The 15847-nt window shown below is 44.0% G+C and overlaps 1 protein-coding gene across 1 annotated transcript in view; it reads right to left on the bottom strand.

Annotated features, from left to right (window-relative positions):
- LOC142302078 (E3 ubiquitin-protein ligase Rnf220-like) overlaps nt 1-15847 on the bottom strand; it is a 56839-nt gene that overhangs the window by 36191 nt on the left and 4801 nt on the right. Inside the window, exon 2 of the mRNA XM_075343157.1 lies at nt 11236-11755. Within this exon, the coding sequence (XP_075199272.1) occupies nt 11236-11740 (505 nt within the window). The 5' untranslated portion in view covers nt 11741-11755. The remainder of the gene's footprint in view (nt 1-11235; nt 11756-15847) is intronic.

The following is a 15847-nucleotide window of genomic DNA, read 5'->3' as shown; positions in this document are numbered from 1 at the left end:
CCGCTCTGGGCCCTTTCCGGCACACGTCTCCCGCTCTGGGCCCTTTCCGGGCACACGTCTCCCACGCTGGGTCCTTTCCAGGTGCATGTCTCTAGCCCTGTGCCCTTTCCGGGCACACGTCTCCTGCCCTGGGCTCTTTCCAGGTACATGTCTCCCGTCCTGGGCCCCTTCCCGGTCGATGGTGCAGAAACAGGTAGTTCACACTAGCATGCCTGCTGTGGTGACACATCATGTCACTGCCATGCGACGGCATTGTCTGGAACATCGCCATCAGTAGCCATGCGCCTGGTTGGCTGGCGGTGTGTATTGTGGTGAAGGGACCCGATGGGTCTGTGTGTCGCAATACACTTCAGCTGAATGTGCTTCTTTGAAGAAGGTGCTGGGGCCGGCAGACACCCCTTCCAGCAGAGGCCTGATCGCAGGTGCATCCCCTGCGACTGTGATCGTTATGCCCCTGGATACAGGGAATAGAGTGTATGAAACGATGCCTAAGAGAGGAGAGTACATGTCTGAAATAGCTAAATAATTCATAGATAATGTGCTTGGTGATTATTACAGGTGTAACTATAGTGCATGCGAGGTTTGTAGTTCTACATGGGCCGTGGAGCCTAGGTGGCCCAAAAAGTTAATTTGGCTATAGAAGAACAACACTATTGAACACTTGATATTTCTACTCTTCTACTTGAAAGGTTCCAAAACTTTTACCAAGACACAACCCCTTTCGACTATAGCGACTAGGTGGAAGTCACTGGTGGAAACCAGCATCACCCATTGTCAGCTTGATTTTTGCTATGACCCCCTTGATGTTGATGGGGCCCCTAATAATTCCAGGGTTCGGATAGCAATGATCTGGCTGGGACACGCACGTCCTCACGGATCTGATGACTCTCATTCCTGCCAGTTGATGCATGGGGCTCACTCTTGGTGCCATAGAAAAGAGCAGAAGACAAGGACCATAGAGAAAGGCAGAAAATTCACCAACAAATAATACTAATTGTTTCTGAAAACAGGAACATTCCTGAACACTGGGTGGGAAGGGGCAGGGGTGAAAGGCCTATGGGCCAGGCTGGGTAAGGTCATGTGTAGAGGGCCAGCGTGACAATGTGCACACAGTGAGAATAGCGGAGGGACACTCTTCTACTCATGAGAAAGCCGCCTCCTTCGCCACAGTGTCCATAGAGGACAATGGACAGGGCGACAGATAAACTGGGGATAAATCGTCCCTGAATAATGGGGTAAGGGTCTCTGTGTGAGGCCAGCACTATTGTCATGGAGGACAGGCTGAGTAATGATGTCTCACCACACACACTGATTCAGCGTGAATTGCTCATTTTCCGCCTAGCTGGAGGTTGTATTCACAGAATCACCAAACACCCTGTCTGTACCCCGGCCCCATCCTCCCAGCTATTAGTGTCAGGAGCAATTAGCCCTGCATGGGGGGTATGACCTCTCCTGACACGGGACCCCCAACCCTGAATACAACAGCACCTATCCATCCATCTATCAAACAGATAAAGTATGGGGCAGGAAAAGTGAAATGCAGGTATAGGTAACCGGGCCTCGGGTTGCAAACCAGCTACATAACAAAAAACCCCACACACCACACATGAAAACAAGCCAGCACCCAATAGCAAATTACCTAAAGAAAATACCTGCCATTTTTGTTTGCAAGCTTGAAAAAAGACTCAATTGCTCTTGAACCGAAATGTTACCATTAGTGATGGGTGAGCATTACCATGCTTGGGTGCTCGGTACTGGTAACTAGTGATGAGCGGGCACTACCATGCACAGGTGCTCAGTACTGGTAACTAGTGATGAGCGGGCACTACCATGCTCGGGTGCTCGGTACTGGTAACTAGTGATGAGCGGGCACTACCATGCACAGGTGCTCAGTACTGGTAACTAGTGATGAGTGGACACTACCATGCTCGGGTGCTCGGTACTGGTAACTAGTGATGAGTGGACACTACCATGCTCGGGTGCTCAGTACTGGTAACTAGTGATGAGTGGGCACTACCATGCTCAGGTGCTCAGTACTGGTAACTAGTGATGAGCGGGCACTACCATGCTCGGTTGCTCAGTACTGGTAACTAGTGATGAGCGGGCACTACCATGCTCGGTTGCTCGGTACTGGTAACTAGTGATGAGCGGGCACTACCATGCTCGGTTGCTCGGTACTGGTAACTAGTGATGAGCGGACACTACCATGCTTGGGTGCTCGGTACTGGTAACTAGTGATGAGCGGGCACTACCATGCTCGGTTGCTCGGTACTGGTAACTAGTGATGAGCGGGCACTACCATGCTCGGGTGCTCAGTACTGGTAACTAGTGATGAGCGGGCACTACCATGCTCGGGTGCTCGGTACTGGTAACTAGTGATGAGCGGGGACTACCATGCTCGGGTGCTCAGTACTGGTAACTAGTGATGAGTGGGCACTACCATGCTCGGGTGCTCAGTACTGGTAACTAGTGATGAGTGGGCACTACCATGCTCGGGTGCTCAGTACTGGTAACTAGTGATGAGTGGGCACTACCATGCTCGGGTGCTCTGTGCTCATAACTAGTGATGAGCGGGCACTACCATGCTTTGGTGCTCAGTACTTGTAACTAGTGATGAGCGGGCACTACCATGCTCGGGTGCTCAGTACTCGTAACTAGTGATGAGCGGGCACTACCATGCTCGGGTGCTCAGTACTTGTAACTAGTGATGAGCGGGCACTACCATGCTCGGGTGCTTGGATGGGGTCAACTCCTGTACCGAGTATAATGGAAATCAATGGGAAACTCAAACATCTTTAGACTTCCATTATATTCAGTACAGGAGTCCAGCCCATCTGAGCATCTGATTGCTCGTTACGAGTACTGAGCACCCAAGCATGGTAGTGCCCATTCAACACTAGTTACGAGTACTGAGCACCCGAGCATGGTAGTGCCCACTCATCACTAGCTACGATTACTGAGCACCCGAGCATGGTAGTGCCCGCTCATCACTAGTTACGAGTACCGAGCACCTGAGCATGGTAGTGCTCACTCATCACTAGTTACGAGTACTGAGCACCCGAGCATGGTAGTGCCCGCTCATCACTAGTTTAGAGCTCCGAACACCCGAGCATGGTAGTGCCCGCTCATCACTAGTTACGAGTACAGAGCACCCGAGCATGGTAGTGCCCGCTCTTCACTAGTTACGAGCACTGAGTACCCGGGCATGGTAGTGCCCGCTCATCACTAGTTAGGAGAACTGAGTACCCGAGCATGGTAGTGCCCGCTCATCACTAGTTAGGAGAACTGAGTACCCGGGCATGGTAGTGCTTGCTCCTCACTAGTTTAGAGTACTGGACACCTGAGCATGGTAGTGCCCATTCAACACTAGTTACGAGTACTGAGCACCCGAGCATGGTAGTGCCCGCTCATCACTAGTTACTAGTACTGAGCACCCTAGCATGGTAGTGCCCGCTCATCACTAGCTACGAGTACTGAGCACCCGAGCATGGTAGTGCCCGCTCATCACTAGTTACGACGAGTACTGAGCACCCGAGCATGGTGGTGCCCACTCATCACACAGTCTTTTAATTTGGTCCAATAAATGTGTTAGTATTTTGTATTGAATTTGCTGCGTGCTCCCCACTTTTCTTGTTTTGTTTCTGTTTTTATATGTTTTATGTTCACACAATAGAGCACACAAACAACTGACTGAAGGTATGGAGCGTGTCTGGGGTGCACTTCTATAGTGCTGGGCAGCCCACCTGATCTAATAGCATGGGGTCTTTAGTAGGTTGTAAGCTAGACACTGCACTACATGTGTGACCAGCGCCCTATACAAGCCTTGTTTGTGTGCAATCTTGGTACTAAGCCATGAATTGGTGGGTTGTGAGTGGTTGTCTCATTAGTATTTTGCACCCATGTGGCCTCCACCTGCTAGTGCATTAGTTTCTGTGACCTGTGCGGTTGCCTTTTCTGCTATGATATATATTCAGCTGAAATGTATTGTGGTGCAGTGACCCACCAGATCACTGCCCTCTAATACACACCACCGGCCAATCAGAAGCCGACAACAGATGTCAGCATGCCAGTCACATAGCAGGCACTTTGAAGTCAGCTGCCGGCCCTACACCACCGGCTACAGAAGAGGATGCAGCGTTTCATGACACCAGGGTAGGGTGAGAAATATATATATATTTTTTGCTTAAAAAATAATGTGATATAGAGAGTAGTGACAGAACAGGGAACATTATTATAGGAAGGGGCACATAATTACTAGTAGGGGCCCAGGATGAAAGACATTATACCAGTTAGGGGCCAAAGTATAGGGGATATTATACCAGGAAAGAGGACAATATAGCACATTAAACCAGGATGTCGGCTATTATTACTGGCAGGGGGCCAGGATGAGCAAAAGTTTAGTGGAAGAGGAACAAGATGTTTGACACTATTACTCTAAAGGTCCCACTATGGAGAACATTCTAACAGGGAAAGACCCAGGATGGAGGACATTCTAAAAGGAAAGGGCCCAGGATGAAGGACATTATAACAGGAAAGAACCCAGGATGGAGGACATTCTAACAGGAAAGGAATCAGGATGGAGGACATTCTAACAGGAAAGGAATCAGGATGGAGGACATTCTAACAGGGAAAGACCCAGGATGGAGGACATTCTAACAGGAAAGGGCCCAGGATGAAGGACATTCTAACAGGAAAGAACCCAGGTTGGAAGACATTCTAACAGGAAAAGATCCAGGATGGAGGACATTCTAACAGGGAAGGACACATGATGAAGGACATTTTAACAGGGAAAGACCCAGGATGAAGGAAATTTTAACAGGAGAGGAACCAGGATGGAGGATATTGTAACAGGAAAGAACCCAGGATGGAGGACATTATAATAGGGAAGGACCTAGCATCGAGGGAATTCTAACAGGAAAGGATCCAGGATGGAGGACATCGTAAAAGGAAAGGATCCAGGATGGAGGACATTCTAACAGGAAAGGATCCAGGATGGAGGACATTCTAATAGGGAAGGACCCAGGTTGGAAGACATTCTAACAGGAAAGGATCCAAGATAAAGATCATTCTAACAGGAAAGGAACCAGGATGGAGGACATTCTAACAGGGAAGGACCCAGGATGAAGGACATTCTAACAGGTAAGGACCAAGGATGGAGGATATTTCAACAGGAAAGGGCCCAGTATGGAGGATATTGTAACAGGAAAGTACCCAGGATGGAGGGCATTATAATAGGGAAGGACCTAGAATCGAGGCCATTCTAACAGGAAAGGATCCAGGATGGAGGACATCGTAAAAGGAAAGGATCCAGGATGGAGGACATTCTAACAGGAAAGGATCCAGGATGGAGGACATCGTAAAAGGAAAGGATCCAAGATGAAGATCATTCTAACAGGAAAGAACCCAGGATGGAGGACATTGTAACAGATAAGGACCCAGGATGGGCGACATTATGAGGGGTGAACAGATGTGTCTTTATAAGATACAGAATCCTACAAAGACCATATATCTGACTAATTTGCAGGTGGGTGTCCAGTTCCAAACTTTGGGGCCATCGAATTCTAGTTACACGAGTATGGTCTATATGACAATAATACAGAATATTGAAAAAGTATTCATACTCTGAACTTTTCCACATTCCACATTTTCCAAACTTAAAATGTATTTTATTGGGATTTTATGTGATTTACAAGCAAAGTATCAAAAATGTGTGAAGTGTAAAGGAAATTACACAGGATTTTTGATGCATGCCCCTTCAACTGTAGTCTGAAGCACCTAAATAAAATCTTGAGTGACCAATTACCTCCAGAAGTCACCGAATTAGTAAATTGATCTCAACCTGGTTAATTTCTTCTCAGTATAACTGCAGCTGTTCTGTGAAGGCCTCAGAGGTTTGTTTGAAAACATTAGGGATCAAAAATCATGAAAACCAAGGAACACAGCGGGCAGGCCAGGGATAAAGTTGTAGAGATGAGTAAAGCAGGGTTAGGCTATTTTTTTTATATATAGATATATAATCCTAAGCTCTGAAAATGTCACGGGAACTGTAAACTCCATCACAATAAAACAATGGAGTATGGTACAATTGCAAACTTAGCAAGACATGGCCGTCCAATGAAATGGACATCCCAAGAAGGTGAACACTACTTAGAGAAACAGCTGAGGGACGAATTTCACTCTGGAGCAGTGGCAGAGATCACAGTTTAGAGGGAGAATCTGTCCAAATCAAAAACTATTAGTCATATACTCAACATATCTGGACTTTATAGAAGAGGGGCAAGAAGAAAGCCATATTGTAAATAAGCCATAATAAGTCCTGTTTGTAGTTTGCAAAAAGTCATGTAGGTGACACAGCGAGCCGTGGAAGAAGGTGCTCAGGTCAGATGAGATCAAAGGGAGAACTTTATGGGCTAAATACAAAACGCTATGTTTGACAAAAACGAACACTGCAAATCACCCTGAAAACACCATTCCCACCGTCATACATGGTGGTGGCAGTATCCTGCTGTTGGGAGGCTTTTCTTCAGCAGGGGCAGAGAAGCTGGTCAGAGTTTAATGGGAAGATGGATGGAGCTAAATACAGGAAAATACTGGTGGAAAACCTGTTTGAGGCTGCAAAATACTTGAGACTGAGGCATAGGTTCACCTTCAAAGATGCTCTCCATCCAAACTTATGGAGCTTGAACTCAGTTGCAAATAAAAATGGGGAAAAATATCAGCCTCTAAAGGTGCAAAGTTGGTTGAGATGAGACAGAGCCCAAAAGACTTGCAGCATTAATTGCAGTGAAAGGTGGTCCTACAGAGTATTAACTCAGGGGGCTGAATACAAATGCACGTCAAAAATCAGATTTAGATTAAAAATATTCAGAAAACTTTATCATATTCATTACTCCTCGCAAATACTTGCTACTTCGTGTTGACAAATATCACAAAATCCCAAAGTTTGTGGATGGAAGAAGAATTTTTTGTGTAGTTTACAGTGTATAAATACTTTTTCAAGGCACTGTAGTCTCTATATAGGTGATACAGCATTTAGGTATAGTGTATATGGCAGTTTAAATACCATATAGTCAATCTCCGTGTACATCTTAGTGCATACAGTAAGCGGCCATATGTTTTTATAGGAAGAGATTTAGTAGAGCAGGTACATTTATTGAGTTATATAGTTGGAGATGTACAATACAGTGGATTTATGGTCAGTCTGTCCATTATCTGCGTTGTATAAGGCCCATATATGTGTCCGGCAGTGGTTGCAGGTGTGTGCGATTATCACAGCCATTGCCCCCCTGTTTCCTGCGGCCGGTCATTCTTTGGGCATTAAATCTCCATGAGAAAGGGAAGGGTGTGCAGTATCTGTACGTAGGGAGGGGGATCAGTAACAGTCCAGGTCCAGGATGAATGTGAGGCCTGGGCAAACCTCACCGCCCTTCCCCCATCCACCCAATGTTTGTTTTTGGTCTTTATTCCCCTTTTCACTTTCTCCACAGCCCTGTCTTTTCCTCTCCTTTTCATGGCATCTCCTAATCTCTCTTCGTCTTTTGTCCCCTCTCTCCTGGGAGCCTTTGTGCAGCATCTGGCCAACTGGTGACTTCTTATCCCTTTTCCCCTCCCAATATATTGATAGAGACCCCTCTGCTTTCTGCCCTCTCCCCAGTGACACTGAATACATTCAGCACATTAACAATGCGTTCATTAAGGAGTGCTCAGTGGTTAAGCTCCGCGGGCTGCGCTTTTCTCTGTCCAAGCCCTGTGTACTAGCTGTAAAACAAGGAAACTACTCAAACAGAGGGAAGATAGATACATTTGAAAAAGTATTCATACCTTGTGAACATTTATTTTCACATAACACCCACAAAGCGAAACATTATTGGGATTGTATGCGATATACCAACACAAAGTAGAAGGAGAATTTGTAAAGTGAAAAAGAAATTATATTATTAAGCCATTTGGAAAATCATGAATGAATCTGAAAATTATGACGTGCATTTGTATTCAGCCCCCCTGAGTCATTACTTTTGTAGGAACACCTTTTGCTGCAGTTACTGATGCAAGTCTTTTGGAGGATGTCTCTCCAGCTCTGTACATCTACAGGTGACATTTTCACCTTCTTCTTTAGAGATCTACAGGTGACATTTTTGCCCCTTCTCCTTTGCACATCTACAGGTGACATTTTTGCCCCTTTTTCGTTGTACATCTACAGGTGACATTTTTGCCCCTTCTTCTTTGTACATCTACAGGTGACATTTTTGCCCCTTCTTCTTTGTACATCTACAGGTGACATTTTTGCCCCTTTTTCGTTGTACATCTACAGGTGACATTTTTGCCCCTTCTTCTTTGTACATCTACAGGTGACATTTTTGCCCCTTCTTTGTACATCTACAGGTGACATTTTTGCCCCTTTTTCGTCGTACTTCTACAGGTGACATTTTTGCCCCATTTTCGTCGTACATTTACAGGTGACATTTTTGCCCCTTCTTTGCACATCTACAGGTGACATTTTTACCCCATCTTCTTTGTACATCTACAGGTGATATTTTTTCCTCCTTCTTTGTACATCTACAGGTGACATTTTTGCCTCTTTTTCGTCGTACTTTTACAGGTGACATTTTTGCCCCTTTTTCGTCGTACTTCTACAGGTAACATTTTTGCCCCTTTTTTGTCGTACTTTCACAGGTGACATTTTTGCCCCTTTTTCGTTGTACATCTACAGGTGACATTTTTGCCCCATCTTCTTTGTACATCTACAGGTGATATTTTTTCCTCCTTCTTCTTTGTACATCTACAGGTGACATTTTTGCCTCTTTTTCGTCGTACTTTTACAGGTGACATTTTTGCCCCTTCTTTGTACATCTACAGGTGACAATTTTGCCCCTTCTTCTTTGTACATCTACAGGTGATATTTTTTCCTCCTTCTTCTTTGTACATCTACAGGTGACATTTTTGCCTCTTTTTCGTCGTACTTTTACAGGTGACATTTTTGCCCCTTCTTTGTACATCTACAGGTGACATTTTTGCCCCATCTTCTTTGTACATCTACAGGTGACATATTTGCCCCTTCTTCTTTGTACATCTACAGGTGATATTTTTTCCTCCTTCTTCTTTGTACATCTACAGGTGACATTTTTGCCTCTTTTTCATCGTACTTTTACAGGTGACATTTTTGCCCCTTCTTTGTACATCTACAGGTGACATTTTTGCCCCTTCTTCTTTGTACATCTAGAGGTGACATATTTGCCCCTTCTTCTTTGTACATCTACAGGTGACATTTTTGCCCCTTCTTCTTTGTACATCTACAGGTGACATTTTTGCCCCTTTTTCGTCGTACTTCTACAGGTGACATTTTTGTCCCTTTTTCATCGTACTTCTACAGGTGACATTTTTGCCCCTTCTTTGTACATCTACAGGTGACATTTTTGCCCCTTCTTCTTTGTACATCTACAGGTGACATTTTTGCCCCTTCTTCTTTGCTCTCGCTCAGTGAGATTGCATGGAGACATTTGTAATCCAGAAATTTTCACATCTTGTTATTGATTCTTACTAGGATTTTGATCTGGACTGAGACAGGATCACTCACACACACAATATCCTCTGATTTAAACCCTCCATCTTTTCATGAAGACCAGATTTGTGGAGTATACAACATACAACTAAGGCCAGAGTCACACAAGTGACTTGCACGAGCCTTGCATCGCATCACCCGGCATGGCTGCACACTCTCCTGACAGCAGCATCTCAGCTGCATAGAAATATATGCAGCCGACCCGCCCCTGTCAGGAGAGTGTGCAGGCGTGCTGGGGTGATGCCATGCGAGACTCGGCAAGTTACTCACAAGCGTGACTCCGGCCTAATAGTCGCCCTGTGGACAGATTCTCCCTCTGAGCTGTGATCTCTGCGGCTCCTCCAGTGACTATGGGCCTCTTGGCTCCTTCTCTAATCAGTGCTCTCCTACTTTAGATGTCAGTTTTAGGTGGATGGCCATGTCTTGGTAGGTTTGCAGTTGTACCATACGCCTTGCACTTTTGTATGATGGATATAATAGCGCTCTGTTCTGAACTTGGGCTATTTTTTTATAACCTAACTATATTTTACTCTTCTCAACAACTTTATCTCTGACCTGTCTGTTGTGTTCCTTGGTTTTTATAATGCTGTTTGTTCTCTAATGTACCGTAGTTATACTAAGAAAAAAAAAATTACATTATTCTGAACTCCATTTACTACTTAGGAGGTATTTGGAATATCAGACAACAAGGGGCTGAATACAAATGCACATCCCAGTTTTCAGATTTATATTTTTAAAATATGTATTATTATTATTATTATTATTATTATTATTATTAATAATAATAATAATAATAATAATAATAATAATAATAATAATAAAATTCCATTTATTCCACTCTAGATATAGTTTCCTTTACACCACAAATACTTCCTACTTAATGTTGGCATATCATATAGCATACATTTACATTTGTGGGTGAAATGAGAAAAAGTTCACAGGGCATGACTACTTTTTTAACAAACTCCAAGTGTACTCTATGTGGCTGTAATGCAGTTCAAAAATTATGTATTGAACAATTATTTTAACACACTGTGCTGCTGTAAATAGGAAATTTAATATGCAAATTGCCTTTTCTGTTTGCATATTTAATTTCACAGAGGAGCATTGCATGGCTCATAAGTCTCCTCACCCAGGGATGCGCCAGACATGACTGGGATTATAGGTGATAACGTTTCTCCTTACGGAGAGTGACATGATCTTCTCATATTGCCAAATCAGATCTCATACTTTTCACTGATGAGGGGTAAAACCTCGAGTCACCAGATCTGCAAATTGAGATTCTGGTTTGGCTTTTATCCTAAGTCATATGACAAGGCTCGCTAAAGGGTCTTTTAAAATTTTAAAACTTTTTTAAAATTTAATATATATATAATATATATACGGTATATATATATATATATATATATATATATATATATATAAATATATATAATATATAATTTAAAATTTAAAATTTTTAAACTTTTAAAATTTTAGGTTTGCTGCTTCTAATACATGGCCCTACAGTTCAAGTCCTCTTCCTCTCTGAAGAGGCAATTTGCATATTTGTATTTCGTTTTTACTGTGACTGTGACAATTTATCTTAAAACTACTTTATCTTCTGAGGAGAAGACACCCCTATTCTTCATAAAGTATTCCTTGATGGTACTTTATTAATGACGCTCATTTTTTACCTCTCTTGTGAGAACTACTTCTTGGCTTAGGGGAGCTCCTGTGAGATGTTGGGGTCATTGCTGCTCCTGCCGATACATGAGAAGCTTCCAGACCCGATTCCATCGGAAGGTAATGTATCTGTGGGGGCTCCGAGTCTCCATTTAGCCTTTTTGAATTCAAAAACCCTGCTTGAAGTCTTTCCATGCTCTCGGGAAGGCGAAAAGCAGCAAAGGGGTGCAGAGCACTGTATCCCAAAACCCCTCCACGGTCTAGACGTGGGTGTCCATATTGATGAGAAAGAGAAAGAAGCTGAGGGGCACACGAAGAATTCAGATGCTCTTGTGGTGGGTATAATAAAGGGTATGCCGGGCTGAGATAGGTCATCTGTGGGGGTTTGTCCATACCAATAGGTACAGAATAGTGAGGAGGTTGCTGTGCCACCCCAAGTGGACTGTCTGCTGAGGTTGCCATCACCAGGAGGGCTTGAGATGTCAGTGGATTAATCATGCCTGGGGTGTTCTCCATTTCAAAGAATAAAATCTGTAGAAGACAAAAAACTAGATTAATTTCAAAGATAATTTCCAAGGTGAATATTTCTACAATGGTTAGTTTGGTTCCATACTGGACATTACATCTTTAGTGTTTCCTACCCTTCATAAACAGACCAACAGGCAATAAGCAACACCTGCGTTTGGTAGATGGAATTACCCATGAGCATCGTTTACGGACCATGAGAAAGGTCTTTTTTTCAACCTATGTAACCTAGGTCCATCTAGTTCTATCTTCCTCCACCAATTATACAGTATATATACAGGCACTGGGTAGGGATGAAAACGCCCATCAGAGTCACTGAGTCTCGCTGAGCGCAGCATTGAGCCGGCGGCTCTGATGAGTTCTCATCACTACCCAGCGCTTGTGAATAGCCGTACTAAGAGTTATAGTGTAGGGGAGGCTTTATTCAAATAAATTAAATTTTTTCTTGTGCTTTTGGTTTTTTTTTTGGATTACTGGATTAGTAATAGACAGATCTCTATCACTAACCTCTGGACTTCATACCAGCTAACATCAAGCCCCCAAAGTATTACTCCGATTGTCAACGTACCAGGTCAAATCGGGAAGAGTCGGGCAAAGCCAATTAGATGTGCCAATTCTGGGGCAGCTGAAGGCTGATAATTTAAGATGGGATGGGCCAAATAACCATGGGCCTTTCCAGCCTTATAATACCAGCCCACAACTGACTGCTTTACCTTGGCTGGTTACCAAAAAAATAGAGGGGACCCAAAACCATATTTGTAAAATTATTATGTTAAAGCTAACCTAACCAGGCCAAAAACACACTTAAGTTCCATATGAAAAGGCACTAAAGGGTGCAAGTGTACAAACCTTGCTTTAATCAACTCTTCCCTAACTGCTTCCAGAGTACAGTGTGCCAAGCATTGCATCCCCAGGCCCCGTATAAGCTCCAATGTCATGATGCAGCAGGCCATTCATAGTAATGCCAGTAGCCAACATAAGTATGGTAGGCAATCCCACATGTTTATTGGCTGTCCAACAGCTGTGAAACATTCTGGATTTGAACTCTAGCATACCTGAGCACTCCGATGCCCGAGTATCGAGCACACTCACTTATTCTAAGTTGGCTTTTAGGGTATGAACTGCTCATTTCTACATAATAATCTCTATCAGGTGTAAAGGCTACTTTACACGCTGCGATATCGTTACCAATATCGCTAGCGTGCGTACCCGCCCCCATCGGTTGTGCGACACGGGCAAATCGCTGCCCGTGGCGCACAACATTGCTCAGACCCATCACACTACTTACCTGCCTAGCAACGTCGCTGTGACCGGCGAACCGCCTCCTTTCTAAGGGGGCAGTTCGTTCGGCGTCACAGCGACGTCACTAAGCGGGCGCCCAATAGAAGCGGAGGTGCGGAGATGAGCGTGACGTAAGATCCCGCCCACCTCCTTCCTTCCTCATTGCCGGCGGCCGCAGGTAAGGTGAGGTTCCTCGTTCCTGCGGTGTCACACGGAGCGATGTGTCCTGCCGTAGGAATTATGAACTACATCGTACACGCAGCTGCAACGATAATTGGGAATGGACCACCATGTCACCGATTTAGCGATTTTGCACGTTTTTACGACGATGCAAAATTGCTCATAGGTGTCACACGCAACGACATTGCTAAAGCGGCCAGATGTGCGTCACAAATTCCGTGACCCCAACGAGATCACTTGAGCGATGTCGTAGCGTGTAAAGTGGCCTTTAGTTTAAGCTTTGAGTTGCCCTTTCTAAAAATGAAGTTCTACTGGAATTACTTGGTCATTGTCTTACAAATCAGTTTTGCTTAGGTTATGGGGGCAGGAACAAACAAATCTTTTAAGCATTCTTTCTAAATACAACATTCATAATTCCTTTAAATTGTTAAGATCTTAACTGAAGGCACCAAACATCTTCACTCTACCAACATAAAGTATAAGAGATGGCCTCATGCAACTACTTTTATTTAATGTGGACAGAATCTAGAGGACCTCAATCTTGAGGAACATTCTTTGAGCTCTCGTAACCTTGGCAGTCATTTTCTCAAACTAATTCCTACCAGGAAGGTGGTACATCTCCAAATGGTCTTAACTTTGGAATTCGATCAATCGTTCATGGATTCCCAGAAACTGGGATTATAATCCTTTCTTAAACTTAAGGTTTTGGGAAATTCTTCTAAATACATCTATTTTCTAAGGGGGAAAATACATTTTTAATACTTCTAAAAACAGTGAGCTCCCATCTGTGTCTACTGAAAACAAGAACATTACATCCGAGGTTTAGCCTGTTGCATCATGGGTTGCCCGCGTGCAGACTCATTCATACCACAGTCATTTCCATGCATTTCACACCAATATAATTGTGATGACAACCTCACACTAATTTATGTAGTGAAACCTGGTGGTTTAGAGTCAGCGATCTCCAGTGGAAGATTAAGTCATGGTGTGGAGAGTGAAAGCTGCATTACTGAGTAACAGGATGTCCTCTCTCCTATACTGGAGAAAAAGGAGAAGCCCTGACACAGACCATCATAAGCTCAAGGACCATGTACTGGTTAGCTGGTGCGTCTAAATCCATAAGTGATAGTGTGTGCCTATTTGGTGTAGTCAAGCCTGGATGTGTGATTGTCTGCCAAGATTCTCTAGCTAAGCCATAGGAGATACTGTCTGATGAGCTGCAGCACCTAAGCCTATCATGTATGATACTGTCTGATAAGCTTCTATATCTAGACGTGACGTACGGGGTGTTTGTTTTCTGAGTTATAGTACCTAAGCACAACTTGTTTGATAGACTGATTAGTTAGTGGATCTAAGCCCATCATGAGGGACACAAAAGGCTCCAATATACATTAGAAGAAAGTCATTCCCTGCTCTCAGATTTTGGCAAGACCGTTCGACCATCTGGTATGTATGGATGGAAGATCTTCTTGGATTGTGTTGTTGGAATTTCTATGGCTGCTCCTTTTTGCTTTCAGTGGATACAAGATACTGTCAAAAGTAAGTGTTCACGTGTGGGGACGAGTCAGAGAGAAGATTGTCTACGGAACAAACTTTTGTTCAACAGCAATCGGGTGCTTATGGCTAGCTTAAGCCCATCATGTGTGATGCTCGGTTAAGCCAGTATATCTAAACCTATCATGCATGGTACCATTTGTTGGGCTGATGTATCTAAACCTATCTTGCGTGGTATTGTTTACTACATTAAAGTGGGTTCTAACACTAATGTACATAATATAATAGTATTATGTCCCCAAAAACTCTTGCACTGTGTAAGTACTCCACACAGTATGAGGTCTCCGTAAAGGCCCCTTTTATAGTATTATATCCCCAGACAGAATGATGTCTGGATAGTTTCCTTTCACAATATTATGCCTCCACATTGTATGATATCCGAATAAGCCTCACTCAAACATGCCCCTTAGGGCGCAACATTTCATCCCACAACTTCCCCTTAGGATTCAGAATTATGTCCCCACAAGTGTTCCTTAGGGCATACCATTATGTTCCCATAATTTTCTGTGAATTAAAGAGCGGGGGTGGGTGGGATGCATTCAGGAACAAAAGAAAAACAAAAAACATGCTACCCGGTTCTCCTCATTCACCCACTGGTCTGTGCCATGTGATGTAGTGACATCATTCCACCTGCTGCACTCTTGGACGCGAAGGCTCAATGATGGAAGAGGGAGCTGACGGCTCCCTCTTCCATCATTCTGTTCACTGCTATCGGCATTCCAAGAGTGCGAGGACAGCCTCGTGGTGGTGCCACAATGGAACCGCCACAGAGCAACATGTTGCCCGTGGGCTTATCTTTGCCCAGGTTTGCTCTAAGAGAGAAGCCATCAAAGATGTCTGGCAATAGCTCTCAAAGAACATTAGATGGCTCTGTAGAGTGAGTGCTGCTGCGAATGGGACAGTTGCCAGCCAAAGGATCATTTGGCTAAAGTCTATGAGAGGGCTTTAGCTTATAATGTGTGATACCATCTTTTGTGATGCTATAAATAATATATATGCCCATTATGAGCTATACTGGTCTGCAACCACTGTATCCAAGTCTTTTCTGTGACACTGTCTGTTGAGGAGCTTCAAGTACTCTTC

The sequence above is a fragment of the Anomaloglossus baeobatrachus genome, chromosome 4, assembly GCF_048569485.1.
Source record: "Anomaloglossus baeobatrachus isolate aAnoBae1 chromosome 4, aAnoBae1.hap1, whole genome shotgun sequence".
In the NCBI taxonomy this organism is placed as follows: domain Eukaryota; kingdom Metazoa; phylum Chordata; class Amphibia; order Anura; family Aromobatidae; genus Anomaloglossus; species Anomaloglossus baeobatrachus.
Note: the sequence above shows the minus strand (reverse complement) of the source record. Positions and strands in the feature narration are given on the sequence as shown.